The following is a 20613-nucleotide window of genomic DNA, read 5'->3' as shown; positions in this document are numbered from 1 at the left end:
AGTAGGCATTTCAGTAAAGCAATTATACACAACTACTAATTAAGTGAATAGTCAAATATCAAATTACACCTCTGTTTCTACCTGTGCTGGTAATGCAACAATAAAAAAAAACTTACAAATAGTTAACTTAAATATTACAAACAAAACAGTACAGAGAAAGAGAAACATGCGACTTCACAGGAATCGAATTAAAAGAGCAGTACCGTTTGTATATTTACTCATCCACATTCCTTCCAAGAGCTATTATTTTTAACCTCAGCATTTGGAGTAAACATTAAAATACTTTTGGATTGTGCAGATTCAATTTTTCTGACTCAAAATGAAAATCTTGTTATATTAAATGGACAAAACTACATTGACATAAAGTACGTGAACCGATTTAAATTTGACCAATGGGAAAATACTTTCTTCCTTTCCTCTGAAAGCTGACATTTTCATTTATAAAAGTACTTAAAATATGAATTCATTTGGAGGTTAGCATACAAATCATTAATATGGTGACTACATTTGAAAGATATTCTAGCTCAATAGTCAGCTTACACTGACGATACATCATGACATAGCAATTTATAATTCAAGGTATCCAGAAGATTTAGTAAGTGTAGATCCCCTTTTACCTGAAGATGAATATGGTCCTATCTTCTTAAAAGATTTCCAAACGCTTAAAGTTACATTTTAAAACTGTTCATTATTTCTCGATTAGTTCAAAGTCTTCTGCATAAACTATTTTAGTGAGTAAAGTAGAAGTTAATGTTTATTTATTAGTCACAAGGAAGGCTTACATTAACTCTACAACAAAGTAACTGTGAAATTCCCCTAATCGCCACACTCCAGCACCTGTTCGGGTCAATGCACCTAACCAGCACATCTTTCAGACTGTGGGAAGAAACCAGAACGCCTGGAGGAAACCCACACAGACACAAGGAGAACGTGCAAACTCCACACAGACAGTGACCCAAGCTGGGAATTGTACCCAGGTCCCTGGCACTGTGAGGCAGCAATGCTAACCACTCTGCCACATGCTGCCCATGATGGAATTTCTGAGGTGCTACACCCTGGATTACTAAAACAAACCAATGCAGCTTTAGTTACAAGGTACCGCCTGATTGAAGTCCAACACACAAGAAAGACATAAACCCGCAAATGTCCCTGGTCACTTCAAAGCACATCATGAAACTAAACACAAGAGATGCATTGCTTTACAATACATAACAACCCCCCCTCTTTACTTTAGTACAACAACAAACTTTTACACATTAACAATTACCCACAATGAACATCGGTTATATTATCAAGCAATTGTCATGGAGATCAACAGTAACAGAAAAACACCATTTGACCCATTGGGTCTGTGCTGGTCAAAGACAAACCATCCAACTATTCTAATCCCATTTTCCAGCACTTGGTCCGTAATCTTGCGTGCCTTAGCACTGCAAGTGCACATCTAAATACTTAAATGTTATGAGGATCTATGCCTTCCAGCATCCTTCCTCATATTCTCTCTTCCTGCTCCTTACTTTAATCTTCCCATCTACTCTATCTATATCCCTCAATTTTATACATCTCAATCATGTCCCCCCCTCTGTCTCCTCTGCTCCAGGGAAAACAACCCTAGTCTATCCAATCTTCCTCCACTAAAACGGTCCAGCTCAGGCAACATCCTGGTAAACCTCTGCACTCTTTCCAGTGCTATCAAATCCCTCCTATAATGTGAATTCCAGAACTGCACACTATACTCTAGCTATGGCCTGACCAATATTTCACATAGTTCCAGCATAACCTTCTTGCTATCAAACTCTATGCCACAGCTAATAAAGGCAAGTACATCATATGCCTTCTTAATTACTTTATCCACCTGCCCTGCTACCTTAAGAGACCAGTGTACATGCACATCAAGGTCCTTCTGATCCTCAGTGCTTCCCAAGATCCTGCTGTTCATCATGTATTCCCTTGTCTTGTTTGTCCTGCCAAAATGCATCACTTCACACTAATATGGGTTGAATTCCATTTGCCACTGATCAGCCCATCTGATTGTGACCATATCCTCCCATAATCTATGCCTAATCCTTCTCACCATTTAGCACTCTACCGATTTTCATATCATACACAAATTTATTGCTCAACCCTCCTACATTCAAGTCTGAATAATTTATATAGATCACAAGCAGCATGTAATCCAGCACTGATCCCTGAAGGATCCCACTGGATACAGCGTTCCAGTCCAAAAGACACCCATCAACCATCACACTCTGCTTTCTGCCACTCAGTCAATTACGGATCCAATTTGTCAAATTTCTTTGGATCCAAGGGTTGCTACCTTTGCTATGAGTCTCCCATGTGGGACCTTCTCAAAAGCCTTGCTGAAGTCCAAGAAGAGTATGTCAAATGCAGTCTCGTCATCTACACTCTGCTCACCTCTTTGAAAAATTCAAGTTGATCGGACCTAACATCCTTTTATCAAAATCATGCTGACTGTTCTTAATTAATCCCTGCCTCTTCAAATGCAGATTAATTCTATTTCTCAGAATTGCTTCAAATAGTCATTATCAGGAGCACCAACATTGCAATTTCACAATCCTAGGGAGTCAACTATCCTGGAGATAGACGCCATACCGCACAGAGGTCTGGGAGCGTACGTATTTGAAATTATGCATTTTCATACTTAGCTATTTGGCAAAAGATTAGTGGTAGAGACAAACCCAAATCACAGGAGATGATTTGGCAAATACCATTGGTCAGTGCACTGTCAAGTTCACAATGTCTCTTTATAAAGATTCTAGGTTATAACTCAGGAGATTCAGTATAAGTCAGGTAATTTGTTGAACACTTAGCAGACTGCCTAACCCAGCAAAAACAGAAGATATATCCTTGACTTCATTGGCATTGAACTTGAAGATGTTCTCCAAATTGATCTGTACCTTTTGCACAACACAAATGCCAGACTGTAAGAATGAAAAATCTGGGTGTAAAGTGTGTACAAATATTAGCAGATTGTCACATTTCATGCCCCAAGTGATCAAGATATTTGAACGAATGGCATTTGTGCCAAGCAATATACAATTGATCCGGCCAGAGTGCATGCTTAAAATCTCTCAGAAAACAAAGTTGTAGAACACAAATTGTTGAAAGCTCACATAATTGCAGAACAGGTCGACAGAGTACCTTACACAAGCCCACCCTTTGCCCTATCCCTGTAACCTCACACATTTATCCCACTAATCCCCTTAACCTATATATCTTTGGACATTAAGGGGCAATTCAGCATGGCCAATCCACCTAACCTGTACATCTTTGAGCTGTGGGAGGACGCTGGAGTACCCAGAGGAAACCCACACAGACACAGGGAGAACATGCAAACTCACACAGGGTCTAGTAAAAGGAATTTCCTCAAAATAGTTTCTCTTAAGACTTAGCTCTGACATATGACACATTACATGAGCTCGGCGTGCCCTCAGAGCATTTGCAGAAACACACTATTGCTTATGTAGACAAACTGATCCATTGTAGCATACAGTTTTTGTGTGGACAGAAGGACAACTTGGCATCAAAACTCTCAAGGCCAAAGCTGTAGTCATGCAGGGCAAGTTTAGAATGCTCCCAGCATCAACCATCAGCAGTTTCTTACCAATCTGCTTAATAATTTAGTAAATCGAATGGTCACAATAATGTCACTGAAAGGCTCTCATTCGGCTTCTGCAGTCTAATTCACTTATGTTTCTCTCATAGACCAATTGCAGATTCTTGACAAAGACTACTATTGGTTAGCTAAAATGCCACCAGGTTTTGGCAAATCGACAACAGCTTCTCTCTGTGATCAGCTTAAATTGTCATCTACTTCTGTAATCAATGCATTCGCTGACTAAGAACATAAGAAATAGGAGCAGGAGAAGGCCAACTAGCCCTTCGAGCCTGCCCCACCATTCAATAAGATCATGGCTGATCTGTCGTGGCTCAGTTCCACATTCCCACCCTCTCCCCATAACCCTTAATCCCCTCTCTCATCAAAAACCCATCAACCCGCGTCTTAAAAATATTTAGCGAGGCAGCCTCCACCACTTCAACGGGCAGAGAATTCCAGAGATTCACCACCCTTTGAGTGAAGAAGTTCCTCCTCAACTCTGTTCTAAACCACCCCCCCTTTATCTTGAGGCTATGCCCCCTAGTCCTACTATCCTTTCTGAGCGGGAAGAGTCTCTCCACCTCTATCCTATCCATCCCATTCATCATCTTATACGTCTCAATGAGATCTCCCCTCATTCTTCTAAACTCTAACGAGTACAAGCCTAATCTATTCAGCCTCTCCTCATAGCTCAATCCCCTCAACTCCGGCATCAGCCTAGTAAACCTCCTCTGCACTCCCTCCAAGGCTAAAATATCCTTGCATAAGTACGGCACCCAAAACTGCACACAGTACTCCAGCTGCGGCCTCACCAATGCCCTATACAGCCACAGCAAGACCTCCCTACTTTTATATTCAATCCCCCTCGCTATGAAGGCCAGCATCCCATTCGCCTTCCTGACCACCTGCTGCACCTGCAAGCTGGGTTTTTGCGACTCATGCACAAGGGCCCCGAGGTCCCTCTGCACCGTTGCCTGCTGCAGTTTTTCTCCACGTAAGTAATAATCCTTCCTACCATAGTGGACCACCTCGCACTTGCCAACATTAAATTCCATTTGCCATTTCCTGGCCCATTCGCCCAGCCTACCTAGATCCTTCTGTAGACTCTCCCCACCCTCCGCACAATTTGCCTTTCCACCAATTTTGGTGTCATCAGCAAATTTCGACACCATACACTTGGTTCCCTCCTCCAGATCATCTATATAAATGGTAAATAGCTGAGGCCCCAGCACCGACCCCTGGGGCACTCCACTAGTCACCAACCGCCAATCCGAATAGCACCCATTGACCCCCACTCTCTGCCTCCTATTTGACAACCAGTCCTCTATCCACGCTAACACCCTACCCCCAACTCCATGCCCCCTGACCTTCTGCAATAACCTCTTGTGAGGTACCCTGTCAAACGCCTTCTGAAAATCCAGAAAGACCACATCCACCGGCTCTCCTCTATCCACCGCCCTAGACACATACTCATAGAACTCCAGTAAATTTGTCAGACACGACTTCCCTTTAAGGAAACCGTGCTGCATCTGCTCTATTAAGCAGTTCCCCTCAAGATGCCTCGCTATTTCCTCCTTGATGACGGATTCTACCATTTTACCTACAACAGACGTTAAACTAACAGGCCTATAATTCCCCGCCTTTTGCCTGGCACCCTTCTTAAACAACGGCGTAACATTAGCCGTTTTCCAATCTTCCGGCACTTCCCCGGATTAAGTGGAGGAAGCTGGATAACTCATTCCCTGGGATTTATGACCATTGTTAAATTGCACACAAGTAATTCTAAACAGCACTACAGAATGTAACTGAAGATTCAATCAAATAAACTTAATTATAACACCAACGCACTCAAGATTTCTAACAAGCTGGGTGTCAGCATTCATGTTCGTCAAACTACACAGATCTCCCTCCTGATGCACTGGGATCCAATACTATACGTCACAACAATGCAATATCACCGATCAGCAGAGGAATCAAGGGCAAGTACAGCTTCTCCCACTAGCACAAATGTGGAATCAGGCATGTTGTGGAAATTGTGAAACTTTGGCTGCAGAAATTCAAGAAATGTCATGGTATCACATTTTTGAGAGTTTGTGATGATGAAACCTCAGCAGACCATGATTCTATTGCTAAATCTTTTGTTGAGTTTGCTATGCTAACTTCACATGAATGCGTTTTGCCTGAAAAATATTACAATGCTGATGAAGCGTCTGTTTTGGTGATATGCCCCTAGAAAAGCACCAGCAATGTCTGTGAGGAATACACCAATAGGTGTTAAGAATGCCAAGGAGAGCTTGGCTAACCTTGGTTGTGCCAATGCAGCTTGCACACACAGATGTAAAAAAGCTCTAACTGGGGAAGAGCCAACATCCCAGGAACTTTAAGGATATTCGGACATTGCCTGTTCACGCAGACACAGGGAAAATGTACAAAATCAACACTGACAATGACGCAAATCAGGAATCGAACCTGTGTCCCTGGCACTGAGACAGCAGTGGTAACCACTGTGCCACCGTGCCACCCCATTAATACAAAGGAAAACAATAAAATGATATGGTCAGCACATTTTCTTGGAGCTGCTGCACTTCAAAATTTCCCACTACACCACTGTTTAATGGGAGGAGCTAGATATCTCTTGGGGAGTCATTTTTAAGACTGCTAGGTTATCAAACTGGAATCTTTGCAACTTGACATTTTTCAACAACATAATTACTCACACAAGCATAGATAGGATGAGAAGACATGCAAGAGAGACCATCTACTGGTTGTGTATGAACAATGACACTGAAGTGGTCATCAAGAAGCGCAAGGCACATCAAGAGCAAATGCAAAGTCACACAAAGCACCACCATTGACTCCACATGGAGTTCCGACTCATCTTGGGTCCCAAATTGCATCTGACCTCTCCAGATTTTGTCATCATTGACAACTTAATCAAATATCCAATTATTCAACAGTTGCACAATACATTAAGCATAACTGTCATGCACATTCTCAATGCTATTTTCAATTTTTGATATACCAAGAGAGATCACAGATAGCAGTCCACAATTTGGTGGTAAGCCACTTTAGGATGAGAGAGACACATGGAATATCAATCACACAACTACCTCTCGAGTAATTCCCATAACCCTAGATCCAATGGCCTAACTGAATTAATGATTTGCATGGTGAAATCTCTAATTCTCAAATGTAGGCAGATCAAAATCTACATATTGCAATATTACATCTGAGAGTGACAACTTTAATTGCAGTGATGTTATTACCAGCAGAGCTCATATTTGACAGACACGTGTGTACTAATTCACCTACTTATATCCATTTCACTCTCTCAGAAACTAGACAGCAACTTTTAAAATTACAAGAGAAGACGACCAATTTGCATGTTAAAACTGCAGACACAGAATTGCTAAGTTTACAGCCACAAGTTGGCACAACAAGAAGATACCAGCTGAGGTGATGAAGATTTGTTCAGAACAGAGGTCCTATCAAATCATTTCACACAATGGTGAAGTGTAACTGAGGACAGTGGTAATGTCACTGAATTAGTAATCCAGAGGACCAGGCAAATACTTTGGGGTCACAGATCACAGCAACTGGTGGAATTTAAATTCAATTAATAAGATCTGGGATTAAAACTTAGTCTTGGTAATGGCGACCATAGAACTATTGTTGACTGCTGTAAAAACCCTTGTGGTTCACAAGTATCCTCAAAAGAAAGAAATTTGCCAAACCTTATCTGGTCTATGTGTGACTTCAGATCCACTGAAATGTGACTGACGATTAACAGTCCTCAGAAATGACCTAGGTAGCTACTGGGATCAAGGAGAATTAAAGATAAGCAACTAATGCTGGCCTTGCCAATGATGCCCATGTCCATGAAAGAGCAAATCAAAATAAATAAAATCAGATCCATTTCAACTCCTCAATCACAACAAGGACAAGATCCCAAGTTCAACCAGGAACAACAGCCAAGAATGACAATCCCATAGATCACTGTGAGCAATTAAGAAAAACCTACAAAGTGATCATTACAAGATCTGGGCGTATCAGTGGATTACCTTTACACTTAGAGACTGAGAGATTTGTTACTTATTAATGGTAACTAAACACGCCAATGTATTATAAATAGTTATAGTTATTTGGAATGGGGGAGATTTGGCCTGGGGGAGGGGGGGGGGGGGGTGTGTGTGTGTGTGTGTGTGTGTGTGTGTGTGTGTGTGTGTGTGTGTGTGATACAAGTGGTACTATGGCAGTTCAATTGCCCAGCACATTCCTTACTTAGGAAGTTGCTGTGTCACAAATAAGGAAAGACTTTTTATCCATTCATGATGCATGGATGTTGTTAGGAGGTCAGCATTTCTTGCCCATCCCTAGTTCCCTGAAAGCAGCCGAGTCAGCAATATTGCTGTGGGTCTGCAGTCACACGTAGGCCAGACCAGGTAAGGACAGCAGACTTCCTTCCCTAAAGTGAACCCGATGGGTTTTACCGACAATTGACAATGGTTTTCTGATATTCAGTAGATTCTTAATTTCAATTTTTTTAAATTGGATTTAAATTCCACCATCTGTCATAGTAGGTTGCAAATATCAGTTGAGTTTCTGGACTAATAGTCTAGAGATAATACTACTAGGCCATCGCATGATATCAAAAGTTTGGCTAGTACAAGACAAGTGGCCTATTCAGAGTGGAATTAACAGAAGCTTGGGAGCAATCAATTGTTGGACATAGAAAGGTCATTGTCAGTCGAAAAAAAGAATTTCATATTTTCAAGTTAAAATAGTTTTACCAACAGTGCGTATATATTAAGTTCTTCAGCATCGTCATACAGGTTAAAAGTGCTGTCCTAAGACATATATTTTTCTTATTTGAATGATCAAAGGTAGATGAAGAATAAAAACAAACATAATTGTATAAATATGATTACTCACCTTCCTTGCAGCATGGATGTCAAAGAATGGCTTGTTTCGCACACTAAATGGTTCCCTTGTCTTATCAATCTGCCCACTCTTCATTTTTTCATGCCGTGGTTGTATTATCTCCTTTTCAATACAGCTCAATCGAACATTAAAATCACAGTCACCAACTGGCTTGCCCTACATGGAAAGCAAATTTAAAACGTTAGACCAACAGTTAATTACTTTTGTTTTGAAAATAGAAATATTTGCTTTTAATCCACTTCGTTTTGAAGGTCTTCTTATGATATTGAAACATCAGAACATAGGAGGCTGTTCAGCCCCTAAAAGTTGATTTGTTGTTCAATTCATCATGGCTGATCTGTACTTCGACACTATTTTAACTACCTCTGGTCTGTAGCCCATAAGACATAAGACATTTGAGCAGAATTAGACCACTTGGCCCATCGAGTCTGCTCTGCCATTCAATCATGGCTGATTAATCATTGCCCATAATTCCCTAACCTAGCAAAAGTATGTTGATTTAGATCTTGAAATTTCAATTGAGCAAATTAAGGCTTGAGCATAAGGATCAGGGAGAATGAGGGTGAGGGGGGAGAAAAGGGGAGTAGGGTGGGCATAGAGTCCAGCATTTTCTGTACACCAGGAAAAGTAGCAGCAACTGACCGAGATTGGTGTTTGAGTGGAGCCATCAGTAAATGGGTGAGTGAAACCTGTGGTCTTTACAATGGTAACAATTGGTAGAATAACAGGCAGTAAGGAGATGGAGGCTGTTAAAGTGAGGCACTGGAATGCCTGAGTGAATGAAACGGACCTTTAAAATATCCATAGTGAAGGCAATTCAGAGACCAGGGAGAGTTGGGCAATGGTCTTGCCAGGCATCCTGACACCCCTACAAGCCACCCAAAACCAGAGTACTGGATTCACACCTTTCGAGTTAGTGGTTGGCCAAGTCACGCAATAACATGAAGGAACAGTATCGGGGGAACAGTGTGGATCTACTTAAAAGCAGGATCCAAGGCCAAGTGAGAGAACTAAACACGGAGCGGTATACGATTAAGAAGGAAGTGAGAGATAGACAGGCAGCGCGAGATTTAGGGCGAGACCAGTAATTTGGAAAATCAAAAGTACCACAAGTTGATAACAGGGGAATGGTGAAGGTAGGGCCAGAGCATAGCGATCGCCAACCACGGTGGCATGGACTCATCATGACAGGTGCTCACTCATTGATACAAAGATGGGAAGTCGATGGAAACATTATACTCTATTAAAGATGTACAAGGACTCAAACATCCAACTGATGAGGATCAATATTGATGTTTTCACAGGTTCCTGTTTTTCCTGGTAACACTTATGAAATCACAGGAGACACCAACAGTGTATGTGGATGGTGACACTTGCTTGCAGCCCAGGCAGTCAGCTCAACTACGCAAGGAACAACAGGGGAATGGATAAAGAAACCGATCATCTGGATATCAGATTGCTGAACCTTCACCAGTCATTGAACGCGAGTAATCATATTAAAGTTTATTTATTAGTGTCACAAGTAGACTTACATGAACACTGAGATGAAGTTACTGTGAAAAACCTCTAGTTGCCACACTCCAGCGGCTGTTCAGGTACACTGAGGGAGAATTTAGCATGGCCAGTCAACCTAACCTGCACATATTTGGACTGTGGGGGGAAACCGGAACACCCAGAGGAAACCCACACAAACACGAAGAGAATGAGCAAACTCCACACAGTCACCCAAGCCGGGAATTGAACCTGGGTCCCTGGCACTGTGAGACAGTCGTGTTTATGCTAGTCCCAGGAACAGCGCTGAACTGTCTAACTAATCAGTGGGAAATAACTAGAATAAGGTTGACCATTGGCACAGGGATATTTCTCCTATGGACGATCATTGTGTGCTGCCAGCAAAGAAGAATGGCCAAGACTGCGGCCACCTTCCGCTATTAGCGCCTTAAAGAGGGGACAGAAAAGATTAACAGCTGACATTTACCACAGCATAGTTTAGGATACTTCATTAGACAGATTCCAGAGATGAGGGGTTTGTCTTACAAAGAGAGATTGGGCAGTTTAAGCTTATACTCCCAGGCGTTTAGAAGCATGAGGGGAGATCTAATTAAGGTGTACACAGTGAGAAGGGGGATTGACAAAGTAGACATGGAGAGGATGTTTCCTCTTGTATAGCAATCTAGAACAAGCGGTCATAGTTTTAGGATGAGGACAAATTGTTTCTCTCGAAAGATCGTGAGTCTGTGGAATTCACTATCCCAGAGCATGCCAGGATATTGAGTGAATTTAAGGAAGAGGTGGACAGATTTTTTAATTAGTAAGCATTTAAAGGGTTATGGTGAATGGGCAGGAAAGTGAAGTTGAGACCAAGATGAGATCGGCCATGATCATTTTAAATGGCATAGCAGGCTCGAGGAGCTAAATTGCCTACTTCTGCTCCTAGTTCCTATATTTTTGTATTCAAAGCACTAAAATCATTGAAGGCAGCCGAGTTCCCCTGCAAATTGAGTACATCACAGTTCCCTGGAAAGCTGCTGTGAATATGTTCTCACATTTGTAGATGGACCACACAAAAACAAGCCGACCAAGGTACAGGGGATGAGAACACTGGTAACCACAGTGTGGTAGCCATAACAGCAGGTGTCGATATTTGGGTGATGTAGTCATGTGGTGATTAATCATTATAATTAAACAAGCACATAGCAACTGTAACTGGTTAACTATATTCATGAAGTAATCAGAACTATTAGGTGTAAGTGGATATGAATGATTCAGAACAAATGTGCATTTCTGATTGATATATGTAAATCACATATAAAATAAGCAACAGTACATCGACCCATGCCATGTATCACTCAGGAAGTCTGTACGCCACCTTGTGGAAGGCAGACTGTAGCTTGACTGAAAGATCAGTTTTAAACTCCAAAAGCCTCGTCTGGTCTATCAAGGGTGCGAATTACATGTTTGCCGGATAGTGGCAAAAATTCTGCATCAGAGACAAAACATTCTCATTGGAAGAACCAAGGTTCATGAGATGTTTTACAGCAAATGGTTATTCATGTACAGACTAAACAATCATTTACAATAAAATGCACAAAGTATCCTCCTTTGTCCTGCAACTGTTACCATTCAATGAAAACTCCCTGACAGAATCTGAACCCAGGAAATGATTTGGAAAAAGAAACAGAAAATAATGGTAATACTCAGTAAGTCTGGCAGTCTCTGTGAAGAAAGATACACCTTTCAGATCTGTAATTTTCATCGGAATATTTGTATTAGTTATTTCCGAATGTTGGTGCTGAACTCAGTATAAGATGACGTACTATGTAAGAAACATCCCAAACCCAGATTCAGGTCAGTCTGTACCTGGTCATTTTGTCACGTTAAGTCCAGCCCTGTCATGTGGAATGGAACTATGGCTGCAATTGCAAGATGAATGTACGTGTGTTATAAGATTACTACTCTCATTCAAGGAAGATATCAGGGTATTATAAATACCAATACCAGTTATATACAGGCCATCAATAAGTTACTGGATTACCACTGCTTATGAGGAGAATCAAAGTATTAGGAGTATTATGATTAGAGCAATTAGTAAGTTACTACAAAAAGTAAAATACTGCAGATGCTGCAAATCTGAATAAAAACAAAAAATGCTGTTAATATTCAACAGGTCCAGCAGCATCTATGAAAAGAAACAAAGTCAAAGTTTCACATTCATTACAACCCTTCATCAGAATAGATTCTGATGGAAATTGGGTACTCTTTTCGTTTCATGTGGGATAGGGTGTGGAAATGTTGACTCTTTCTTTCTGGTCTAACACCAACAGTAACTAATGGAATCTGCGAAAATATTTGATTTCCACTCTGTCCGTCTCTAGTTTTGTTCATCTGCCAGTTTGCAGTGACTCCCAATTGCTGGAACTTCACATACATCTGCTGGCATGAAATCACGAGCAAAGATACTCAACTATAGGCACTCAAGTTTTAAAGTAAATGCAATGAATTTATGTAGTCACGTGGTCAAGTTTCAGGTTTTTTTTTACACAGAGTGATGGGTGCCTGGAACTCGCTGCCGGGGAGGTAGTGGAAGCTAATACAATAGTGACTTTTAAGGGGCGCCTTGACAAATACATGAATAGGATGGGAATGGAGGGATATGGTCCCTGGAAGGAGAGGGGGTTTTAGATAAGTCGGGCAGCATGGTCAGTACAGGCTTGGAGGGCCAAAGGGCCTGTTCCTTTGCTGAAATTTTCTTTGTTCTTTGTTTCTGTCAACTGCCCGCAATACGAGCTGGCAATCCTAATATCACACAAACTTACTGGTAAATTTCTATTCTGTCTTGAGTTACGAGAAGCTCCTAAAAGGAAGCCCTGACCAGCAGAAAGGTGTCTATGATATTAACAATGATTTATTTTTAAGTTGGTGGTGGTGAGCTGACTTCTTGATTACAACTGAGTGGCTCACTAGGCCTTTCAGAAGGTAGTCAAGAGTTAACAGCGCTGTTGTGGATTGAAGTCACATATGGGCCAGATCAGAAAAGAATGGCAGATTTTCTTCACTGAAAAACGTTAGTGAACCAAAAGGGTTTTTACAAGAATCTAATAGCTCCATGGTCATTAAATAACTTTCAAATAAAAATCTAATGGCAGTAATTAACAGAATTTAAATTCCCCAGTTGCCATGGTGCAATTTGAAATCATATCTCCAAATTATTAATTGAAAGCCTCCAAGTTACTGCCAATATCCCAAGATAACAAATTCAGTGAAATCCTATACTTCCACACCCTATCCCATATGAAACAAAAAGAGCACCCAAATGTTCCAAAAAGTGAAGACTATGAAAAGCCTATCCCACAAACTGAGTGCTGTAAACAATCTGTGATCATTGAAAACAACTGCATTTTCAAGGCCCCGAGCTCTAGAATTTCCTCACTACACGCCTCCACCTCCCTTTCTCCCTTTATGATGCTCCTTAAAGCCTACTCATTTGACCAAGCTCTTGGTCATCTACCTTAAAATCACTTTAAAACTGTGCATCAATTTTTTTTTTTATAACACTTCTGTGAAACACCTTAGGATATTTTATTCGGTTCAGAAATACTAACTAAATACAAGTCGTTGTTGGTAAACATTGTGAAAAATGCTGAAAGAATATTTAATACAAGTAAGTACTGGCTTGCATGTTCCTTATACCTAGATTGAAAACAGCCTGCTATATATAAAAAAAGAATCAGCAACACTGTGATTCAACCCTGAGGAAACCTAATATTTTACGTTGGATGATCTTGGTTTCCGCTCAATTAAGCAGTTGCATTCACACAACAGAGCTCAAGATCCTTCTTGTTACAGGATACGAATCAGAAGCAGATGTTAATCCCCAGGGCCACAGTTGCATTTGGAACTATCTGCTGATGGAGTTTAAGGCTGTTGCCAGCTAAGTAAAAAACCCAAAGCTATAACCAAGCCAAAATGCAAGGGTCCCTCACTCAGCCCTTGAAACATTATATGCACGTAATAGGCAACTTATTTTTAAAAATTGCATATGAGGCAAACAGGGATGGGGAAGCACACTGCACAGATTAAAGTTCAACATTTGGCAGTAAGTAAAGAATCAGACTTGATATTTAAATTATTCACGTGAATCATACTGCTGCAGTTCTGACTCAGAAGTGACTTCCTGCTATAAATTTTGCCGTTTTGCTAGATATTTTCCTGGATTTAGCACAAACAACATCTCCCTATAATTTAGCTTTACTATCCTAGCCATACTTTGGACAACACAACAATGACATCCCACTTTCTGTGTACAGGATATTGTAATCTTGCATGTGAATGTGTGCTTGACTCCTCACTTACAGACAATAGCTGAGAAACACTCAAAACAAGGCGCTTTTTGTAATGAGCAACAGGTTTATTTTACATAAATGATCAGGATACACCGTTATTCATTAACACACCTAATATGGAAAAATAAAGCATGCCTCGTCTATTAACATTTGAATTTATAGACTAGCTCCTTTAACTTGTGAGCTTTCACTTTAAAAAGAGAATGTTCTTCCTGTGTCAGTTTCCACTCCAAACATATGTAAATCCTTTCTTTCCAGTAAGACATATAGCCAAAGCTTTGACTTTTAAACCTCAGAGACATAAGCAAAAACATTTAGGCAGAACCTCCGGTCTGGGTGTCATTCACAGGTAGACTGACAGCATCCAGCTCTACCTCAGCACCATCTCTCTTAACTCTTTCACCACAGTCTAAATTATCAGACCTTTCGTCCAACAACTAGTACTGGATGAGCAGACATTTCCTCCAATTAAAGATTGTGAAAACTGAAGTCAATGTCTTTGGTTCCTGCGACAGACTCAGTTATCTAGCCACCGACTCGATCCCAGAAAGGAAGACTTGGAAACTGATAGCAGTATCTAGAAGAGCTATTCAATTCATCCAAGATGTGGCCCCAGAGCAGACCCAAATGCACTGAGAACAATCAAAATGTGGCATTGCAGGAAAACAGTTGATTTTTTAACCATAGTGAACTGAGGGGAGCAGAACACCCTTGGGCTGAATCATAGAATCACTGATACCCTACAGTGCAGGAGGAGGCCATTCAGCCCATCGTGTCTGTGCCAACCACAATCCCACCTCGGCCCTATTCCCGTAACTCTACATATTTACCCCACTAATCCCTCTAACCTACGCATCCCAGGACACTAAGGAGCAATTTAGCATGGCCAATGCACCTAACCCACACATCTTTGGACTGTGGGAGGAAACAGCAGCACCCAGAGGAACCCACGCCGACACAGAGAGAACGTACAAACTCCGCACAGACAGTGACCCAAACCGGGAATTGAACTCAGGTCCCTGAAGCTGTGAGATAGTAGTGCTAACCACTGTGCCGCTGTGACTCACTGAATGCATACAATTCAGTATACTGAATATTACAAGTATCTCAGTCATACTGAAGCACCTCGGAATGCAACTTGTTTCATGTACCTTGAAAATAACTTTGCAACATTTGTAAGGCCACTGTAAAACGTCTGAAACATTTCCTTTATTGTTTGAAGCATCTCAGAATTACTTGTTGTTTGATATATGTAAATAACTTTAATATTATTGTTTTCTGTGTGATGGCCATTTTGGAAAGATTGTAATGTTCTCACCAATTTAAGTATGTATTTTCGAAAAAAAACAGTTGGCTGATTGGTTGGTGACTATCTTATTTTTCAAAACTATTATAACTAATAACTGTAAGGTTTGCATTAGTGGTAGTAAGGTTTACTAAGAGTAATAAAACTTATTAAATTGTCTGGTGAGCATTTTCTATTTATCTTAATTGGGGAATTTCAATCAGGATAATTATTTATTGAAATAATAATCAGAAGCAGGATTAGAGACATTAGTTAAAATTGAATAACTAAAATAATTACTTAAATGCTACAAAAGGTGGCAGGACTAGCGATGTATGGCAGCTATGGGAGCTCGTGGATGCCAGTGTAATCCAAGGAAAACATATCTGCCGTAAGCAAGCACAGCTGGAGGAATTTTGGCTCAGAATTACTGAGCTGGAGACCAGTGTATGCAGCACATCAGGAAGGAAGTAACTGGACCTGGTTCCAGAAGGCAGTCACACCCATTAAGATAGGTTATTTCATTCTGTCCATGATCAGGGACAAGAGGGTATGATTACAAGTGATGCAGGTATGAGGATCAAAAAAGGTGGAAATGGAGGAGCTTCAATTCTTGCAATTGTCCAATAGGTTGAAAGGCAAACCATAAGGGCTAAAGTGGTGGCTACAGGTTGGATGAGTGAATTGGCCATGGCAAGGCGGTACAGGAACACATTCTAGCATGGAAGATAATTGGAATGTAGTGGTAAGTAGGGAACAGTATGGTCAGGGGGACTGACACAGCTTTTTGCAATCAAGAGCAAGAATCCTGAAGGCTGAGTTCTCTGCCCATTGCCAAGGTTTGGGACATCTAGTCCGAGCTGGGGAGAAACTTTCAGTGGGAGGGACAGAATCCAGTTGTTGTGACTCACCTGGATACCAATGACATAGATAGAACTAGGAAAGAGATTCTGTTTTGAGAGTATAAGCAACCAGGGGCTATATTAAAAAGTAGAACCTCAATGGTAATAATCTCTAGATTATTACCTGAGCCGCAAACAAATTGGAGTAGGATAAATAAAATTAGAGCAATGAATGTAGGGCTTAAGGACTGATGTGGGAGAAATGGGCTCCAAGTTATGCAGCACTGGCACCAGTTATAAGGAAACTGAGTACGTACCATTGAGACTGGGGCCCATAACTTGGGCAATAAATAGGGCTTTAAAGTAAATGATAGAGATCAAGTGAGGGAATACGTGATAAATTAAGAGAAGACAAGGCAAGGTAGTAATAAGGGAATTGATAATCAGAGTGTGACAGGAAGGGACAGAGTGCAAAAACTTAAGAGTGAGCCAGCAAATAAGGCTAGAGGCTGTGAAAATAATAAAAGGCAGAATTAAAGGCACTCTATCTGAATGCACATACCATTTACAGAAAGGTAAATAATTTGACATCACAAATGGAAATAAACAGGTATGATATTGCCATTATGAAGATGTTGCTGCAGGATGACCAAGGTTGAGAACTGATTATTCAAGGGATTCAACATTCAGGAAAGATAGGCAAAAAGGAAAAAGGTGCAGGATAGCGCTATTAATAATTGATGAGAGAAGAGCTGAGATAAAATTAAAACTGTGCACAAGGATGCATAGACACTGTGGATTGGGAACAAGTGTTTCCCTTAGTTGAAGGGTCAGTCACAAGGGGACACACATTCAAGATGAGGGACATGAGATTTAGGGAAGATGTGAGGAAAAACATATTTACCCAGTGAGTGGTGATGGTCTGGGATGCACTGTCCAGGAGGGAAGTAGAAGCGAGTCGCCTCGCATCCTTCAAAAAGTACCTGGATAAGCACTTGGCATGCCATAACATTCAAGGCTATGGGCCAAGTGCTGGTAAACGTGATTGGGTGGGACATCAAGTGTTTCACACGTCAGTGCAGACTCAATGTGCCAAAGGGCCTCTTCTGCACTGTATGATTTGCTGATTCTATGAAAATTATTTAGAATGAAGCTAGGAAACAACAAGAAGCAACAAACATTGGTAAGAACTGTTTACTGGCCATCAAACAGTAGTGGTAGTATAGGGTATGATGTAAACCAGGAAATTAGAGATGCATGTAACAAGGGCAATCATAGGGAACTTTGATCTACATATAGACTGGGTAAACTAATTAGGCCAATGCTGTGAACAATATATTCCTCGAGTGTTTATTCAGATGGGCTTTCAAGAATATTATGTTGAGGAACCAGCTAGAGAAAGAACTATTTTAGATTGAATGTTATGCATTGAGAAAGGCTAATTAATAACCTCATTGTAAATGAGCCTCTAAAGAAGAGCGGCCATAATGTGATAGAATTTTACATTAAGTTTGATAGCAATGCAGAGTAAACCAAGGGTCTTAAATCTAAACAAAGAAAATTATGAGGATAAAGAGGGCAAACTGGTTGTGGCAGATTGGGGAACTACATTAATAGCACTGAGATAAATAGCAAGATGACCCATTTTCAGTGATATTGGTTCAGGTATAAATACTGGCCAAGAGTAGAGGGTTGCCTAATTTTTCAAATAATGGCATGGGATCTTCTACATCCATTCAAGTGGGTAGATGAGGCTTCAGCTTAACGTCTCATGTATAAAACAGCACCTTTGCCTGCATCTTAAGCACATTTGTTTTGTCCAGGCCTGGCTACCAAACAAAGGCTCAATAATTTCCATCTCCAGTGTCCACAGCATAGCCTTGGCATCACATTAAAATGACAAAGTCACCAAAGAAGCAGTCTTTTCTAGAGCAAACATGCCAAGCATGCTTGCACTAATAAAGAAAAGGTAGCTTTGCAAGCTTGAGCATATGCAGAGGATAGAAGATCAGTGCACCTCCAAGGATATGTTGTATAGGGAAGTGGCCTGTACTTCAATACAAGGATCAAGATACAAAAGCCTTCAACATCAATCATGCCAAATGGAAAACTCTATCTGAAGATTAATTCAAATGGCAACTCCAACTACGGGCAGGAATTCACCACCATGGCTGTATGTGGTTTCAGAAGCTCCAAAGCAGACGCCATTCCTGCAAACAAGATGCCAGCAAAGATATCCAATAGCACTGGCAAGGGGCAACTTCAGGTATGACTCTTTGGCAGCTTTGCCAGAACTGTCTTGCTCAACCATCAAAGAGCAGCAGGAGATATTCTCATCTGGGCATGGCAAAGTTCCGACAGCTCACCCCACCATCTCTTGCAGATGGAAGGATACCAATCAATTGTGGTGTGCATCATTCCCCTAATACTTTATTACACTGCCAGCTAACCCAAGTGCCTGGAATACAGCTTAAACCCAAGACCATCATGCAAAAAATAGATGCAAGTCAAAAATAATACCAACACTATCAAAGGTAAAAAGCTTTAGTCCATTACACAGATGTTCTCAGAACAGCATTTACTCCAGGACACATTGCTGGATTAATTGTCTGCATTTCAACACCGTAGTTTTTTTTACATAACTGCTGTACAGTTTTATGTTCATTACAACTTCTCAAACACCTCACTCAACAAATAGCTTTCTTTTGAGAAATGTTATATCTTTGACTCATATTCAATTCATCCTCTCCTCAAACTGATCTTGTGAGCAGGAGATCTTTTTCTGAACCGATTGAACCATTTGTCTCTTCAGCAGCAAATTGAAATGGAATTGCTGTTGATGCACTTCCACTTGAAATGAAGTCACCACGCCCGCCCTAGTCAAACACCATTGTAGGGTAAGTAATAAACCTTTAAAACGTTTTCTTAAAAACATTTATTCTTTTTAGGACAGTAGCGATATTACATGATTGCAAAAAGCAAGTGGTTTCTTCCTTTTGATTTATATAATTTAATGCCTGTTTGGCTCTGTTTACATCAAACGCAGTTCTGACAGCAGTTACTGTGCATTGTTACACGGTAATTTTTCATTTTAGTCTTAAGCAAATCAAACTCCCAGGAGCTTGGAATTTCAAATATTTTACTGATAAGATTCTTGGACCTGCCTGAAAAATTTAATGTATCACAAATGACTGTATCATCATTTAAAAATGCATACATGACCCCTCCATCTCAAAATGATTCAGTTCTATAACTTCCTGTTCACACTATGCTTCAATATTCACACATGAGGGTACGTCACTGGCTTCCCAGCTCTTTGCTAATAGTAATCAGTCATCTGACAGCAAACTGACAGTCAGAGTTGTGAAGTGGCTTACTCATTCCCCCAGTACTTCATATCTAGTTTAAACACCCTAGCTTGTAAGGCAGTCATAAGCCCAGTGATCCAGCTAAACAGATCACCATAATGCAAAACAAGCATCAAACATATTTTTTCCCCCAAAGGCACAAAGGGTTAAAAGCATACATTTTTTTACCCACCACATAGAATCCTGCCATGCACCCCTCAACTTAAATGCAAAGATAGTTTGGATTGACTCTAGGACTTGTAGCAGGAACCACAAATCCAAACAATTCAAAAGATAGCCAACATAATAAAATCATCAAACCAACTGGGAATAAAGAATTTACATTTATATAGCAACCTTCTTGACCTTGGGGCATTCCAATGCATTTTACAGCCAATTAAATATTTTTTGAAGAGTAATTAATAATGTGACATGTGAAAGCAGCCAATCTGCCCATGGCTGAGTCCCTCAAACAACAAGGTAATAACCAAATACTCTGTAACGCTGCTTAAGGTACAGGACAAGACACCAGGCACAACATTCCTGCATTTCTTTGACTGGTGCCATGGTCTTTTTACATCTACAAGAGAACAACCGCCAAAGCACAGGTGAAGTTTCCAAAATACTGCCATCGAAAAATAAGATCACCTCTGGCAATACAGCGCTTCCTGAATACAGCAAGGAAGTTACAGAATTTCATGTCTCTGCATTGATGAATTAGTGCTATCATTTAGTC

The 20613-nt window shown here is 40.6% G+C and overlaps 2 protein-coding genes across 2 annotated transcripts in view; one reads left to right on the top strand and one right to left on the bottom strand.

The window, feature by feature from the left end:
- The window catches only part of rngtt (RNA guanylyltransferase and 5'-phosphatase), a 372001-nt gene that overhangs the window by 221097 nt on the left and 130291 nt on the right, over nt 1-20613 (bottom strand). The window contains exon 11 of the mRNA XM_080192775.1: nt 8552-8716. Coding sequence (XP_080048901.1) covers nt 8552-8716 — 165 coding nt within the window. The remainder of the gene's footprint in view (nt 1-8551; nt 8717-20613) is intronic.
- Nucleotides 11703-20613, top strand: part of pnrc1 (proline-rich nuclear receptor coactivator 1) — a 206983-nt gene continuing 198072 nt past the window's right edge. The window contains exons 1-2 of the mRNA XM_080192777.1: nt 11703-11750; nt 19343-19427. The gene's annotated coding sequence lies outside the window, so the exon portion shown is untranslated. The remainder of the gene's footprint in view (nt 11751-19342; nt 19428-20613) is intronic.

Source organism: Carcharhinus amblyrhynchos, chromosome 7 (assembly GCF_965287045.1).
Source record: "Carcharhinus amblyrhynchos chromosome 7, sCarAmb.v2.hapA, whole genome shotgun sequence".
Classification (NCBI taxonomy): domain Eukaryota; kingdom Metazoa; phylum Chordata; class Chondrichthyes; order Carcharhiniformes; family Carcharhinidae; genus Carcharhinus; species Carcharhinus amblyrhynchos.
The sequence above is the reverse complement of the archived record's forward strand: the minus strand, read 5'-3'. Positions and strand labels throughout refer to the sequence as shown.